The 15,195-nt window shown below is 40.5% G+C and overlaps 1 protein-coding gene across 1 annotated transcript in view; it reads left to right on the forward strand.

Moving 5' to 3' along the window:
- The window catches only part of LOC119895795 (myotonin-protein kinase), a 66,747-nt gene extending 58,556 nt beyond the window's left edge, over nt 1-8,191 (forward strand). Inside the window, exons 11-14 of the mRNA XM_038709113.1 lie at nt 3,173-3,270; nt 4,059-4,120; nt 4,410-4,484; nt 7,188-8,191. Of these exons, the coding sequence (XP_038565041.1) occupies nt 3,173-3,270; nt 4,059-4,120; nt 4,410-4,484; nt 7,188-7,289 (337 nt within the window). The 3' untranslated portion in view covers nt 7,290-8,191. The remainder of the gene's footprint in view (nt 1-3,172; nt 3,271-4,058; nt 4,121-4,409; nt 4,485-7,187) is intronic.
- Nucleotides 8,192-15,195: the final 7,004 nt, after the last annotated feature.

A 15,195-nucleotide genomic window follows, 5' to 3' on the forward strand; every position in this document is an offset into this window, starting at 1 on the left:
TCCCTTTTCTCACTCACTTTTGTTACTAAAGGGAGAAAGGCTCCAGTTTTCTTCTTTGCGACCTGACAGCAAGAGCGCTGGGATCTCAACTTATTTGACAGGACATATACTGCAGTTTCAGTAGGCTATAAAAATATAACGTTAAAAACTGAAGCCCTGTCTTGCTCTGTTGGGGATTGTAAGCGGCACTTTATCAGATGTGCTGAAGTTAACGTGTGTGGAATTATTCGTGAGCTTTCTGTTTGATCACAGGTGTTGTTGGTTAGTTTCGTATTCCCCGGCATGAGCACCTCCTCGTCTCATTCAGTTTTGTCTGTTAGACGGCGAGGGGATACTTCCAGCAAATCAGTAACATCATGCAGTATAGGGCATGTAGTAAAATATTATGAATTCTCTTTAAATAGGCTAATGACGTTAGTCTCCCATTACGACTTTTTATATTCACATGTCAGAGAACTCAGATATGTGGGAGAGATTCTGAATGAGCAGAAAGGTTTGAACATGAGCAAATATGTTACAGTGTTTCCCATACGTTCATTTATTTGTGGCGGCCTGCCACAATATCAGTGCTTACTGCCACATATTGAATTTCGATTTTTTTTACTAGGCCTATTTAAAACCGTATTTGAGCTGCAGGCAGCGCGTATTCACGCAGCACATCCTCTCGCTCATCTCTCATCCGTCCCTCAATCTCTCACTCTCTCTCCCTCGTGAACACAGCTGCACAACGCCATCAATGTCGGAGACCCAGCTATTAAAAGTTATTAGCAAGCATGTAAGGAGCCTAGCTAATAAGGAGCGCTAAGTTAATGTTTACAGTATACAGCTGGGTTTTCAAGGCTAGCATGCTGTACAGCTGCGCCACAGTTACACTGTCATTCTGTGGGAAACACTGAGTTATAAGTTATTAACAGATGAGCTAATAAAGTCCAGTCAATAACTGAATTAAAACGGATTAATTTATTACGGAGATGAAAAGGGGACACAAACACATTTGTAGGTTACTTCCCCACAAAAGAGGAGGTAAGACTTAATCATGTGTGTTGACTCAGCAGGGATGATATTAAATAAGTTGATCTACAGGAGAAAAATATTTAAAAGCGATAAGAATGCCTGAGAGCCTCACTAGATTATATTCTATAATAATTATATATTTTGAATTGTCACCTGCAACCTGAATTTTTAGACATTAAATTGGTGCAGAAAAGGCAGAAATTGGAGGAGACATTTTCACCAGAATGCAGGAAAGTGAGTGTATAATGCTCAAAATCTTCTGGGGGAGGACCCCATACCCCCCACTTATTAAGTGCACCATCCAAGAAAACAGTATCTGGCTTCAGACACAGTTTCTGTGAGGAACATTCACTTATTAGTTAAATATAATTACTTTTCACATGGATTTTTTGATACCTTTTCCATGTTTTTAATAACAATAGCAACAATAGCAAACAATAAAAAAAATCAATAATATTCAGGGCAAATAGCAAACATCTTTTTTGATGGGGGGCGGTAAGGGACCTGGATAATGGACAGGGGGGCGCTGGCCCAAAAAAAGGTTGAGAACCACTGCTGCACACCAAGCGTAGCGAGGGAGGCCGAGGGCAAGTGAGTGTCAACACCACTGCCCAGGATGAAACGACAAAGATCCAAGAATACATCAGGAAGATGGCCCCCAAAGATGAAGGGCTTAGTCAGTACCTCAGCCAGCAGAAACCCGAGGGTGAGGACAAGGAAGACGAAGAACCTTCATGGAGGGACAAGCCGCTGAAATCCATAGAGGCTGGGGTCTACCACACCAGACTGCATCCTTGCAGACTGTGCAAGGATGCCCCTAAGACATTAAATCACATAACAGCAGGGTGTAAGATGCAGTCAGGAAGTGCGTACAGGGAACGTCATAACCAGGTAGCTGGAATAGTGTACAGGAACATCTGCCTGAGCAGAGGCAGGGGTTGGATGTAGCTCAGGAGAGTCAGGGATTTGCAGCAGCTCAGGAGCCAATTCAACCAGCAGCCCAGCAACAGCAAGTGGTTGCAGAATGGTGACTGAAGACTGCTGCTGTTCAACAAGCACAGGGAGCATCTTTAGTTCTGTAACAAAGGTGCAAAGTAAGGGGGCTGCTGCAGCTCAGCTACAGGTCAGTAAGCCACTTCTGCAATCCAGCAATGGATTGCTGTGGCACAGAAGTCATTCAGCAAGGTCAGACACAAGGAGCAAGAGTCCGCTGGACCGTTGACTGAAGACCAAGAGCAGCTGTTAGCTGGCCTGCCAACTGGACACTGGGCCAGCAGGGGTCAGCCGGACTGTCAACTGGATAAAGGGAGCCGAAGTCGGATGGGCCGTGGATGAAACACGAGGTGCAAGATTTAGACAGTTCAGTGGTGAGGAGGAGGAGCTGGGCAGCAGAGAGGCATGATTATGGTGAGAGCCATGTCTCCTTCTGGAAGGCTTTACTGAAGGTGGCTCCGGAGTAGGGGGTGCGATATGCATTGTCTACGATATCTTTTTTTAATATAATTTTTGCTTGAACAATGTGTGAGCAGACATTGAGTATGCTACATCAGTCACCTGCAAAAAAACTATAAATAATTGTCCGCGCAGTCACTGTGGCATGTGTCAAGCATGTTTAGTGAAGTTTAAAATGAGTGAACGAAGCACCAGGTGATTAAACACTGATAGCACTAGCATCATAACCTTTCAAACTGAAAGAATAAATACAAACATCGCTAGGGAAACAGGGAATAATCCAGACACAAACAGCAAGACGCAAAACACGGATATTAACCATCAAACAGTGTAGAACAATGTGTGAGCAACGAGGGAAAGGAATAGTTCAACTAAATACTAGCAGCAATACTAAAACTAGCATCATAGAGTACGGTCTAGACCTGCTCTTTTATGAAAAGCGCTGTGAGATAACTGTTGTTGTGATTTGGCGCTATATAAACAAAATTGAATTGAAATTGAATTGAATTAAATACACCAGGGGCAGTGAACATAATGGCACACAAGTGAAGTCACTAGACAATCAGTGAGACAGAAAGTAAAACAAGACCATAACGCCAAACTTCAAAGTAAAACAGTAAAACACCCACCACTCCAGATCTTTGACAGACATTACATCATCCCTGCTTCATTGAACTCAGACGAACTTTCCTTCTTTGTCCACCAGACGGTTACAAGAAGCTGAGAGGAAATATTTTGAGCTGGAGAAAGAAATGGAGGGATTGAAGAGGGAGATACAGGACTGGCGAACCCCCAAGGAAAAAGGCAAGAGAACAACACCCCTGCTTCTTTATTACACCCTCATGTTCATTATCATCATAATCATCCATTTATACAGCCTCCTGCTGCTCTCTCTTTCCCTGTATATTGTATGCAGTTATGCCATGACACCATAGGAACCAATATCATACTTAAAGATAGGGGTGTTTTTCTCTAAAAACTGCCAAATATCCATACAGGAGAACATTAAAAGCCAAGGCCATATAGAGGTAGATATGTAGCATAATGTTGTCAAATTCTCTTAAGAACAGCATAAATGTGAGGTGGAATCAGTGTTGCACTGTCCCGGCAGCGTATGCTTATACTGGATACATGCGTCAGTCAAAATATGGTGGTAAATACCCGCTTTAAGAATAGCCTTGGAATGCGGGATCTTGGATGCCCATAAATCAATACAGTGTCATGAGCTTTTAAAAGTATTGAGGGTCTTCTTGCTGCTGGACTGATGGATGAAGATGTTGTGAACAATTACTAAAACACTTGTTTTTGCAAAAGCATGTGGACAAAAAGCATGTACCTCGCTCCATGTGTGATAATAAAAACAGTCAATGACTTGTACTTCACTTCTGTTATTGCTTTCTTCATCACTTCTTCTCTCCCTCATTTCACACTCGCACTATCATCCCTTTCATCAAAACACATTTGTGCTGCTTTTAGTTTTGTGTCTTTGTTATTACTAATCTGGCTGGCCAGCTGTGCACCCCAAGGCTGAATGCCTGCACCAGTGCTGCACATCATAGACTCTGATGTTCCTCTTTCTCCTCCAATCACAGAGCTGAGTATCTGCCCAGTCTCTCTTGCTCTGACGGCCCACTGTATGGACGCACCATGGGATGTAAGCCTATCTTTAATCCACTGTCATATTTTCTTTCTCTGTCCGACATGGAAAACAAAAATACTTTTAAACAGCATGTTACCTGTGTGATTCTTAATTCATTTGCAGAAGCTTTGCAGTTGTTGCGTAAGTAACAAAGACCAGGCTTGCTAACGGGCAAACCGAGTTTCTCTGTATGACATGAAATGTGTACAGCCGGCCAAGGTCCATCCTATTCAGTAGGCCAGGTTCTATTTTTGGTTCTACAAAGCTGCTGTCTGTTAACTGGTCTGACTTGCATGTGTTACAGAGGGAGAAAGTGCCCCCTGCCTGCCATTACCCACTGATGATTCCTCTCCATCGCCACCTGCTACTGTTCCACAGGGTACAGACAAAATACTTAAACAATCAGTCAATAAGGATTCAACTGATGTGATTTGAATGCAATGCTGATATTTTTATACCATTGATGTTTTGTAGTGTATGTGGGATATTATTTCAAGAGTGGTAGAAGAGGTATTCAGTTATTTTACTTACCTAAGTAACAATAGCAATACCACATTGTGGAAACACTCCAGTACTTCATTTGCTGCATTCAAATCTCTGCATAAGTAAAAGTGTGGATGTCTAATGAGATAAATATTTCAAAAGCTTAAAAGGTGTACGATTGTCTTAAAATAAGTCTTTGCTGCTTTAAAGCATACATGGACCATAACCTACATATCCCACAATGCATGTCGATTTTGTGATGACATCCCGCTGTAGCAGTCTGTATGTATTGTCTGCTATTTTAATTTTTCAATTAGTTTGGCCGAGTCTCCATTACTCTGGTTGTTTAGTGATCATTCAGAGCACCTGCTGGACAGGGAGTGTTGCACAGACTCCTCAGCAGGGATTGAGTGCGGCTGTGTGATTCCCTCTTGGCCAATCAGAATATGGTGACACCCACTCTGGAAGGCATAAGAAGAGGGCATACCTGCACACCAGTGGCTCATTCCTGAAGCATTCTGAACCCTATGCAATGTGTGAAGAACTCAATCCTTAGACAAACCCAGCCAAATCTCTGTCCTTTGGAGGCTGCTGAGATCCCTTTTGCTGTCTCCTCTGTTTATTGCAGTATATGTAAATAACAGTACTGTGACCTTTAGTTCAGAGTGGACATAAAGCCCATAGCTCTTAAAGCAGCCCTGGTGTTAAAACATAAGTGTTTTTGTGTAACGACTTGTCTGTGGCATGGTGGCGAAGTTTGATGCTACGCCATCAAACAGGAAGTTGTAACTTCACTATACATACTCACATTTCTACCACATTTCACATGTTTGAAAAGGGTCACACCCTAAACACATCTAAAGGCCAAAATTCACTCAACTTCATAGCACCACCTACTGGCATCAGGAAGTGTCCGAACAATGTAGCCCTGGTGCAGTGAATCACCTAGACGCACATTTGTGGCACATGTATCATCCCAAAACACACAACAGCCTCTTAGGGCCATAGCCTAAACCCAACAATAAGTCAGCTGTTTTGATTATACAGTGAAATTTCAGCCCATTTATGCCCTTTTACAGGGTCCGAACTTAACGAACCCCTCCTAGAGAATTAGTCTGATCATCTAATTTTTGCTGTGCAGTCTAAACCCACTGAAGATTAAAAGTCATACAAACTGTTAGTATTCGAGCGTGCCCGTGTCGAGGTGTCGAAAATCGACTCGCCACAAAACAGGAAATTGTTATAACTTCAGTGTACATCGACATATCCACCAATATTCACTGAGTCATAGCGCCACCTGCTGGCAAAAGGATATGTCACGCTTTATGCTATGATGGACTACTCCTAGCAGGTTGGACATCAACTTCAAAACTATCCCGGGAACCCTTAACACACTGAAATGTCATGTGAGTTCTCGGTTAACGTTGTGGCGGCTTCGCCACGACACAGGAAGTTGTTGTTGTTGTTGTTGTTGTTGTTGTTGTAATTTGACTGCACATGTTCAGATCTATACGAAATTTTACAAGTTGAATAGTCCCACTCTGAAACGAAATGTCTGTGGCACATGTATCATGTCCAGACGTATAATACAGCCTCTTGGAGCGATGCTCTAAACCCCACAGGAAGTCAGCCTATTTTTCGATGATTTACACACTTCATACTTTAACAAACACACCTCCTAAAGAATTAGTCTGACTTCAGATTTTCGCTGTGCAGTCTAAAGCCACCGACAATTAAAAGGCCATCTACAAGCCAATTTTCACTCTTAGTCATAGCGCCACCTGCTGGCAAGAGGAAGTGACTGCTTTTATGTTGTGATGAACCACTTCTTGCAGGGTGGCTATAGCTACTTAAAAACTATCTCAGAAAACCGTTAACATTGATGTCACATTGATGTCCTGTTGTAAAGATTGTGAGTTTTCCTTCAACGGTGTGGCGGCAAAGTTTCATGCTTCACCATCAAACAGGAGGTTTGCAGCCCGGGAAACAGGCAGGCAGATGCTGGCTTGTTGAGGTGAGAGATTGAGGTTGCCTTGTTGGTGGGGGACTGATAGAGATGGAAACATAAAAACTGTGGCCTCCTTAGGAACAAAACCCCACATCTCAGTTTTAGCAGCCCACCTCTCTAGAGCCAGTGAGCAGATTTGGTTCCCCATAACCGGAGCATTTGGCTTCTTTCCACATTTTGTGAAGTTCCATAAAGTCCGTAACAAAATAATACAGTTCATGGGAGGTTGTGTCAGCGGGGTCCATTTTTGGCCAGTTCATTCTGTTACGTTCAACTGAACGCAGAAAACAGTTTTGGACCCAAAATGCAGACACGGCGGTGGAACAGGTAGAGTGATAGTGGGGTTTATTGCAACACAATGAAACTTACAGGTGATGTCAGCAGTCCAAAAAACACAAAGGGTCCAACAGAAACCAAAAAAACTCCACAAAGGGGAAATTAAGGTGTACAAAATATTATTATTATTATTATTATTATTTATTTATTTATTTATTTATTTATTTATTTATTTATTTTAAAGACCAAAATTAATCCGGTATTTGATTTATTTTTTTTATAGAATAAATAACCTTTTGTGTCTTTGTCCTCCAGGTTCGCCTGCCACAGGTGACTAGTGAGTCATACCTGCTGGTGTGTGCAGAAGGAGGGGAGGTCCAAGCTTGGGAGAGACACTGTTATAGTGAGCTCTCCTGAATGCGCCTTAAGGTGGCACATACTGATTTCTCCCACTATAACAGGACCAAAGACAGAGCAATAGCTCTATGATCACTCCCTGCCCCACTCCTCAGCTTTCAAAACTTCACAAGATGAAGAAGAATCAGGACTAAAACGCCTCCAAACAGAGCTTCTCGGAATGTCATTAGTGATGTTCCAAATTAAGTTTCCCAACTGATATATTGAGAAAGGTAGGTCAGACTGCTGGGAGCTAATGATGAAAGAATGATAAGGACATTTTCTCACCTACCTTGCCTTCTTACCAGACAACACGTACCAGACTGATATTCATGATAAAGATGCACTGAGCAAGGGTTAGAGAGCATGCACTTTAATGTGTGACAATGATTGATGTTTGAGACAATGCACATCTTCAGGCATTGACCATGTTGGGGCATTTAGCTGTTACACAAGAGAAATCTTATTTACTGTATCATATCTGCACCTGTGAGTTGTTTGTCCTTATGATGCACTACTATAGACATGGTTTGTTGCTGTGCCTGTTGTAGTATTCAAAAGGTTACTAATGATGACTAATGTCTGTCTTAACCACAACACATACCACTACAGGCTATTGCGTTGTTAACAAGTACCCCTGACTGCAGTGTGCAGATTGGGCAGAGCTCAACGTGGGCGGAGTCAAACGTTTGACGCTGCCACATGATAGAACTGCATGCGCAGAAGAAAAATAATTGCCCCAAATGATGTGAAATTGCATATTCACCCTTCCTCAAAGTGGCCAGAGTCAAACGTTTAATAGTTGGGAAGTTAGGGTGGAAGATGTGCAGTGTAGACACCCTATATGAAATGTATGACTACTTACAAAAACCTTTTCTATATTTATTAAATAATTAAACTGATTTTTCTCTACTTTCCACAAACCATCCTGAACTTATGTGCTATTTTTTTTTTTTCTATTTAGTACAAAAAATGTTTGCAAATATCTCTGGCATACCTGTAGAGGGAACTGGACAGTAAAAGTGAGGGACAGGAAAAACAGCCGGAAGGATGTGGATTCATTAAATGACAATCCACCAGTGCTTGAAGTGGGCACCTCGACATTTTACTCAGCCCAGCCTGTTCTCATCGCAGGCATCATATACACACACGCTTAACAAGTGTAGTTATTTCAAGGAAAACGTCAATTCTGTGTGTACAGGAGACTCTACCTGGAGACTCTGTATATGACACTCTGGGGTGACTGGAATTCTAGCCGCGCTAGCCGACAAACTCAACAAAGGACTAAGATAGCTGAACAAGACAGATTAACACAATTATAATAACCAAACAGATATCAAATCAGGCAGAGCTCACAATAAATACTAACAGACTGGACACAGGACAACAGACAGGACTGAACCCCAAAACACTATAAAGCAGATACTGAACTGATCAAATAACCAAAACTCAAGAGAGCTAAACTAAACATAGCTGACAGGCAGAATGTGACAATGATTAACTCTGAAATACCCACTTTTTGTTGTGGAAAACTCAGGCAGGTTCTGTGGGCTTTAGGGGGGAAAGGAGCAGAGAGGGAGAGGGGGCTACAGAGAGGAGTCCTAACTGTCATCATTGAGATTTGAAAATAAGGGAAATACATAAACGTACAATGTTATTCTATGTTGTATGTACAATTCCACATTATACTGTTAGTATATTGTTAATATTACTTATAGTTACCACTAGTATAGGCCTAATATTATTTCAGTGGGTTGTTTTCATTTATTAAATCCTTGTGCACAGTCTACATCTTTTACATGGGTTTACCAGAGGAAAGAGTAGCAAACACTTACAGTCAGCAGATCATTTTGATTTTATAAAGGTTAAAAATACGGGAGATTTACGAGGAAACATTTAAGCGGGAGGATACCTGGTGCAAATGGGAAAATACAGGAGAAACTTGAAAATGGGAGGGTTGGCATGAGAGGAGTAGAGAGAAGAGTGGTCTGTGTTAAGCTACATCCACACTACTACAGGTTTTTAAAACAGTTTGATAACGAAAGCCATCTTCTCTTTCCACAGCAGCGTTTTAGCTGCGTATCAGTCGATCTCCATCCGCAAATGTACACTGGGCACGCGTGTGCCAGTGTAAACATAAAACAAATAGTCTACTCCAGTTGCAGAAGATTTGGCAAAATATTTCAGTAATAGATGAACAACCACACCAGGTTGTTTTTTGTATGGTTTTTTGCATTGACCCACAACGAAGTGGAACTGTTACTGAAAGCAACATGGAAGTACAGAGACTGTGGTGGCAGAAAACAGACTAGACAAAGTAAATACGGCAACATGCACAGCACAAGTGTTACTTACAGAGTGCAAAATATTTTAATAAAAAAACTGTTTTGGCTTTGCATGACTTATAAGACTGAATCAGAAAGCCAAATATGAGTGTCTATGTAATCATTTTATAAAGCCCTACCAGGTCTCCGTTTTAAAGCGAAAATGGAGAGAGAGAGGGGCAGTCAGCTGATTGAGCTGCTAAACGGCTACTCTCTCTTTGCATCAGGAAACCCACACTGAAGAATCTGTCTCTCTGTCTGATGTGCTGTGGGTCAAGACAATTAAACTCTGACGGCGTGTGTGTGTGAGATGACCACGTGTCACATGATCGCTCCTGCTTGTTGTTCTGCTGCTCAGCTCTCATTGTAAATAATTAACTGGGCACATCAATTGCTTCCTCTCTGAAAAGGACTTTGGTGCTAGCCAGCTTTGAAACCTACTCAGACCGCTTAGTTTTAACTGCTGCTGAAAATTTGTCTGGCGAGTATTGCATCATCTGATGGGCTTTTCTGATCCACCCTTTTAGAGACCACTGATCAAAGTAGTTAAAGCAATTATCGGCCGATTACGATTGGTGATCGATCAGAGTACCCTTACACAGCTCGGGTGCCTTGCAAGCAGCTGTGTGTAGAAAGTGGTCAATGTCACATTTTGTGAACCGAGCAATCGCAGCCTGGATGGGGCAAGACATTAAAAATAATGACAGATAGGTGTCATTTACACTGAGGATGCTGGGGACATGTCAGAATCAGAATGTGTCCGTTTTTTGAAAGCTTTTGTTAAAAACAGCTTGCATCAAGAAATGTTAATAACAAATGAAACAATGCACAATCAGAAAGAATGCAATAGAAATATTCAAGAAACAAATGTGCATTGTCCAAAAAAGTAACTTAAGCTAAAACAAGCTGTTTAAGTTCCGGAATGCTGCGGAGGAGTGCAGACATGTGTTCGTGAGCTCTCGGTGGTGGTACCTAGCATCTGCCTTTATCCTGATTTTAATCTCTCATCACTTTAATTTGTGTGCAAGAGGCAAAGCCATTAAGAACACTTTTGTATGGCAAGCTACAATCTTTGACATAAAAAGTGAAAAAACTATAACTCAAACTTTGCGACACCTGGACGCTGTAACCACAAGAAACATGGTGGGCGGGGAAAAGGAAACATCCTTCAGCAAACTTCTCGATGCTATTCAAGAAACTAAAGACGACCTCACATAGCATATTGACAAGAAAACAGCTGGCATACAAACATTAACAAAAATCAAGTCCTCGCTCTCTACACTGGCGGCACAGGTTGAGGAGATACAGACACGAGTGAGTGCAAATGAAGACGATATCAAAGATACGCGCGACCGTGTTGGTGAAATGAAGAAACTGATAACGCATCTCAAAGACAAAACTGATGACTTAGAAAACAGCAGCAGGAGGTCTAACATTAGGATAATAAATTTGCCGGCACAAGCAGAGGTCGTGATACTGTAGGATTTTTGGAAAAGTTTATACCACAAATCCTGGTTAATGATAACTTCGCCTCACCTGTCACCCTGGAAAGAGCACACCGCAAATTCCTGAACTTCAGAGACAAAGAAGGAGAGATGACATACGAGAACAATCGTTCTACCCAGATTACAGTGCAGACCTGCAGTGTAGGAGAGACGAGTTCCGTGACGTGAAGAGGATACTGCAAGAGAAGGAGATGGAATACGTGCTGATCTTCCCAGCCCAGCTTCGCGTCAAACATCAGGGAACAGTCAAGTTTTTCTCCACTCCAGCTGAAGTGAAACACTTTTTGAAAGATCTCCCAAGTGAGTAGCATGAATGTAACCAAAGTGTCTGCAGTACATACTCGGCTACAGACACTGTTGAGAAGGGTTGTGATTCAAGCTATGACATAATAGCCTAATCCTGTTATCTTCAAATGTTTAAAATAACTGGACCATGGCTGATGATAAACTGCAGACCCTGCCTGCAGGCTAATGAACGTGAAGTTATGGTTTACACCACAATGATCAAATGGGATCACACTTCATTTAACCAACTTCTCTATCTTGTACATATTTCTGCCTTATCTCTAATATTGTAAAATTGCAAACGTTCCCGTATACAAACTGTTACGAGTGGTTAGTTTTTAATTATCAGCTGTTGCTGGAGCCACCTCTGTTGCTTTAATGTTTTGGGGTTACATATGGTTTCTCACTAAAACCCCAATTTCTACTTACTCACATATTCAGCTTACTCTCACGTTCAGATTCAGTCTTATTATTATACCCTTGTTCATTATGTTACTACATCTAAACTCAATGTAGGAGTATATCCAGACATCCTTACAGGCGAATAGAATGATACTTATCCTTCTGAGACATCTATATGAACTGGGTAAATTAACATGTATATCTTGGAATATTAGAGGGGTCAACTCACCAATTAAGAGGAAGAAAATGCTGACATATTTAATGTAGAAATTGCCTTTATCCAAGAGAGCCACCTCACTGACTTAACATTTAAAACTGCACAGGTAATGTGTTCTATTCTTCTTACTCCTCAAAAGCAAGAGGTGTCGCCTTGCTCATTAACTTTAAATTAAATTCAGTTGAAAAGGATAAAAACAGCAGATTTTTGCTTGTAGATTGTGAAATAAATAGGAACAAGATATCTATATATATAGGCCCAATTATGATGACTCTTTAACAATCTGATTATGAAATTGGCTACAATTGGAGGTCAATGTGTTGTGGGTGGAGACTTTAACTTAGTCTTAAACCCTCTTTTGGATCGATCATTACCCAAAACATCTTCACTATCAAAGGCGGCAACAGGACTAAACCAAGGTATGAAAGACATAGGCATAATTGACGTGTGGTGAAATCTTTATCCAAACCAGAGGGATTTCTTTCTTTTCACCTATGCATAATACACACTCTAGAATTGACATGTTCCTGGTGCCACAAGTTATGATAGTCTCAGTAATGCTCCTATCTAGCAGCTACCTTCTCAGATCATAATCCCATCAAACTCTCCTGGTTGACTGATACTCCACAGCCCACAACCCACAGGTGGAGATTTAAAAATGACATGTTGAAAGACCCTGAGTTTATTTCATATAGGACTACCTATATTGAAATATTTCTTGATGCCAATTCAAATTCCTCTTCACATGCCAAAATTTGGGAGGCTCTTAAAGCCTATATGAGAGGTCAGATTTTATCATACAGTGCCCACAAGGTAAAACAAATTAGAGAGACTAACCAAATTGGAAAGACACATTAGAAAGCAAGAACAGGAATACATTGCCACCAAAAAGGACACTTTAACACACTTAACAAAAACAAGGATGCAATATAATAATCTATGCACCAGCAAAGAGGAAGCAGCTATGGCCAGAACTAGATATCACTATTATGAATTCGGGAACAAACCAAGTAAACTCTTGGCTTGGCAAATTAAAAAGGAAGCATCTGATAAATTTATACACTCAATATTAACAGAGGATGGCAGACTCCTTGATAATTCACCATCCATTAATGCAGAATTCAAACAATTTTACGAAAATTTATATTAAACTGGGCAGGACACTGATAATACTGGAGTAAAAAGGTGATTGCAAAATTGCAAGATGAGGATAGAGATCTGCTTCATGCGGGTTTTCAGAAACGGAGGTACTCCAAGCCATTAATTATTTACAAAATAACAAGACTCCCGGACCAGACGGCTTCCCTGTCGGGTATTATAAGGCCTTTTTCTAAAAAAAACTCCACTTGTGAACATGATTAAAGCTCTAGAAAATAAAAAATTACCAGACTCGTTGGAAATTGCAACAATCACACTGCTTCCAAAACCGGGCAAGGACAGACAGAAATGTGACTCATACAGACCCCTCAGCCTATTAAATGCAGACTATAAGATACTATCCAAACTAATTGCTCTCAGACTGGAAAACGTTATATCAAAGATAATACACGCTGACCAAACAGGTTTCGTTAAAAACAGATATGGAGCAGACGATGTGCAGCGACTGCTCCATATACTGAACACCGCTCAAAAATATCAAAATCCTATGCTAATAATGTCTATGGACCAAATTTGGACCAAATACCAAATTTTAGGAATTATTATCTTGCTTCGCAGTACAGATCGATTTGGATCTGGCATGCAGAGAATAGTGAGGTAAGATGGGTCCCAATAGAACAAAATGAGTTGAAGTCTATGCCTTTTTAAAGGATATTCCATTCATAGGCACAAAAAAATGTTTAGCCACACTCACAAACAACTCAATAATACTGAACACATTTGCTGCTTGGCAAGAATCTCACTCACTTCTTGACACAAATGTTTCTTTTCTTAGAAGGGCACCTTTGTGGGGCAATCCCAACCTCTCACACCACATAGTTGACTCAGTGTCGCGGGGGTGGAGGGAAAGAGGAATCCAAACAGTTGCTGACTTATATATTGATGATACATTTGTTAACTTCCAACAACTAAATGAAAAATTCAACCTTTCCAAAGATAGTTACTTCAAATTCCTACAAATTAGAGACTGGGTTAAGGAGATATCCAAAGAAACATTCCCATATATCCCAAAAGAAACTCCTCTTGAAACCCATCTATGTAACAAATTACACGGATCAACAAAAACAAAAACAAAAACATCTTCCATATATGGGATCATCAATGGAGCGTTACCAGTTTATGATAAAACATATACAAAAGAGAAATGGGGAAAAAGACCTAGACTGTATTTATGAGGAGCCAGATTGGTGTCATCTATTGGAACAAGCACAGACTGTGCTAACCTCCACAAAACACAGGCAAATTCAATTTAATATATTCCATTGGACATACTATACACCTTATAGGTTACATAAAATTGACAGCAAAATTTCTTCTAACTGTCAGAGATGTAAAGTGACCAATGGTGATCTTATACACATGCTATGGAGTTGCCCAATGATAGAAGAATTTTGGAAACGTGTCATTGAATTAACCTCAAGGATAATAGCAAGTCAAATTGAACAGGACCCAAATCTATGGATCCCTGGGGACACAATCTCTATTAATGCGAACTACTACAAGAAATACTTTCTTACTTGCGAGCACTGCAGTAAAGAAATGTATTCTGCTCAACTGAAAATCTGAAAATTCACCATCAGTAAGACATTGGATGAACGAGCTTGTGTCTTATTGCACACCCGAAAAGATATTATATAATGTGAGAGGGAAGCATGCAGCATTTAGGAAAATAGAAGTAATGTATAGACTTATATAGGTATATATGTATACAGATGAGTATATGTATAAGATGTATATAGACTGTTTAGATATATAAATGAAAGGAAACTGAGAACCATACATAGGAAGAGGGTGGGAGGTGGGATGGGAAAGGTTTGTGTAATACTTGTGTTTTTGTTCTGTATTGATCTTATTTACTTTACGTTTACGTTATTTTTTTAATTTTATTTTGCTTTTGATGTTCAAAATTGAAAATCATTATGCTTGTAAGGTATGTCTGTAGTGTTATACATTTGTGTATATTCCTTTTGTAAAATACGATTTTCAATGTATCAAACTGTGGACCCTTCCAACACACAATTAACATCTTGTAAGAG

Source organism: Micropterus salmoides, unplaced genomic scaffold (genome assembly GCF_014851395.1).
Source record: "Micropterus salmoides isolate LMB-PRFRI ecotype aquatic unplaced genomic scaffold, ASM1485139v1 Ms_hic_scaffold_9, whole genome shotgun sequence".
In the NCBI taxonomy this organism is placed as follows: Eukaryota; Metazoa; Chordata; class Actinopteri; order Centrarchiformes; family Centrarchidae; genus Micropterus; species Micropterus salmoides.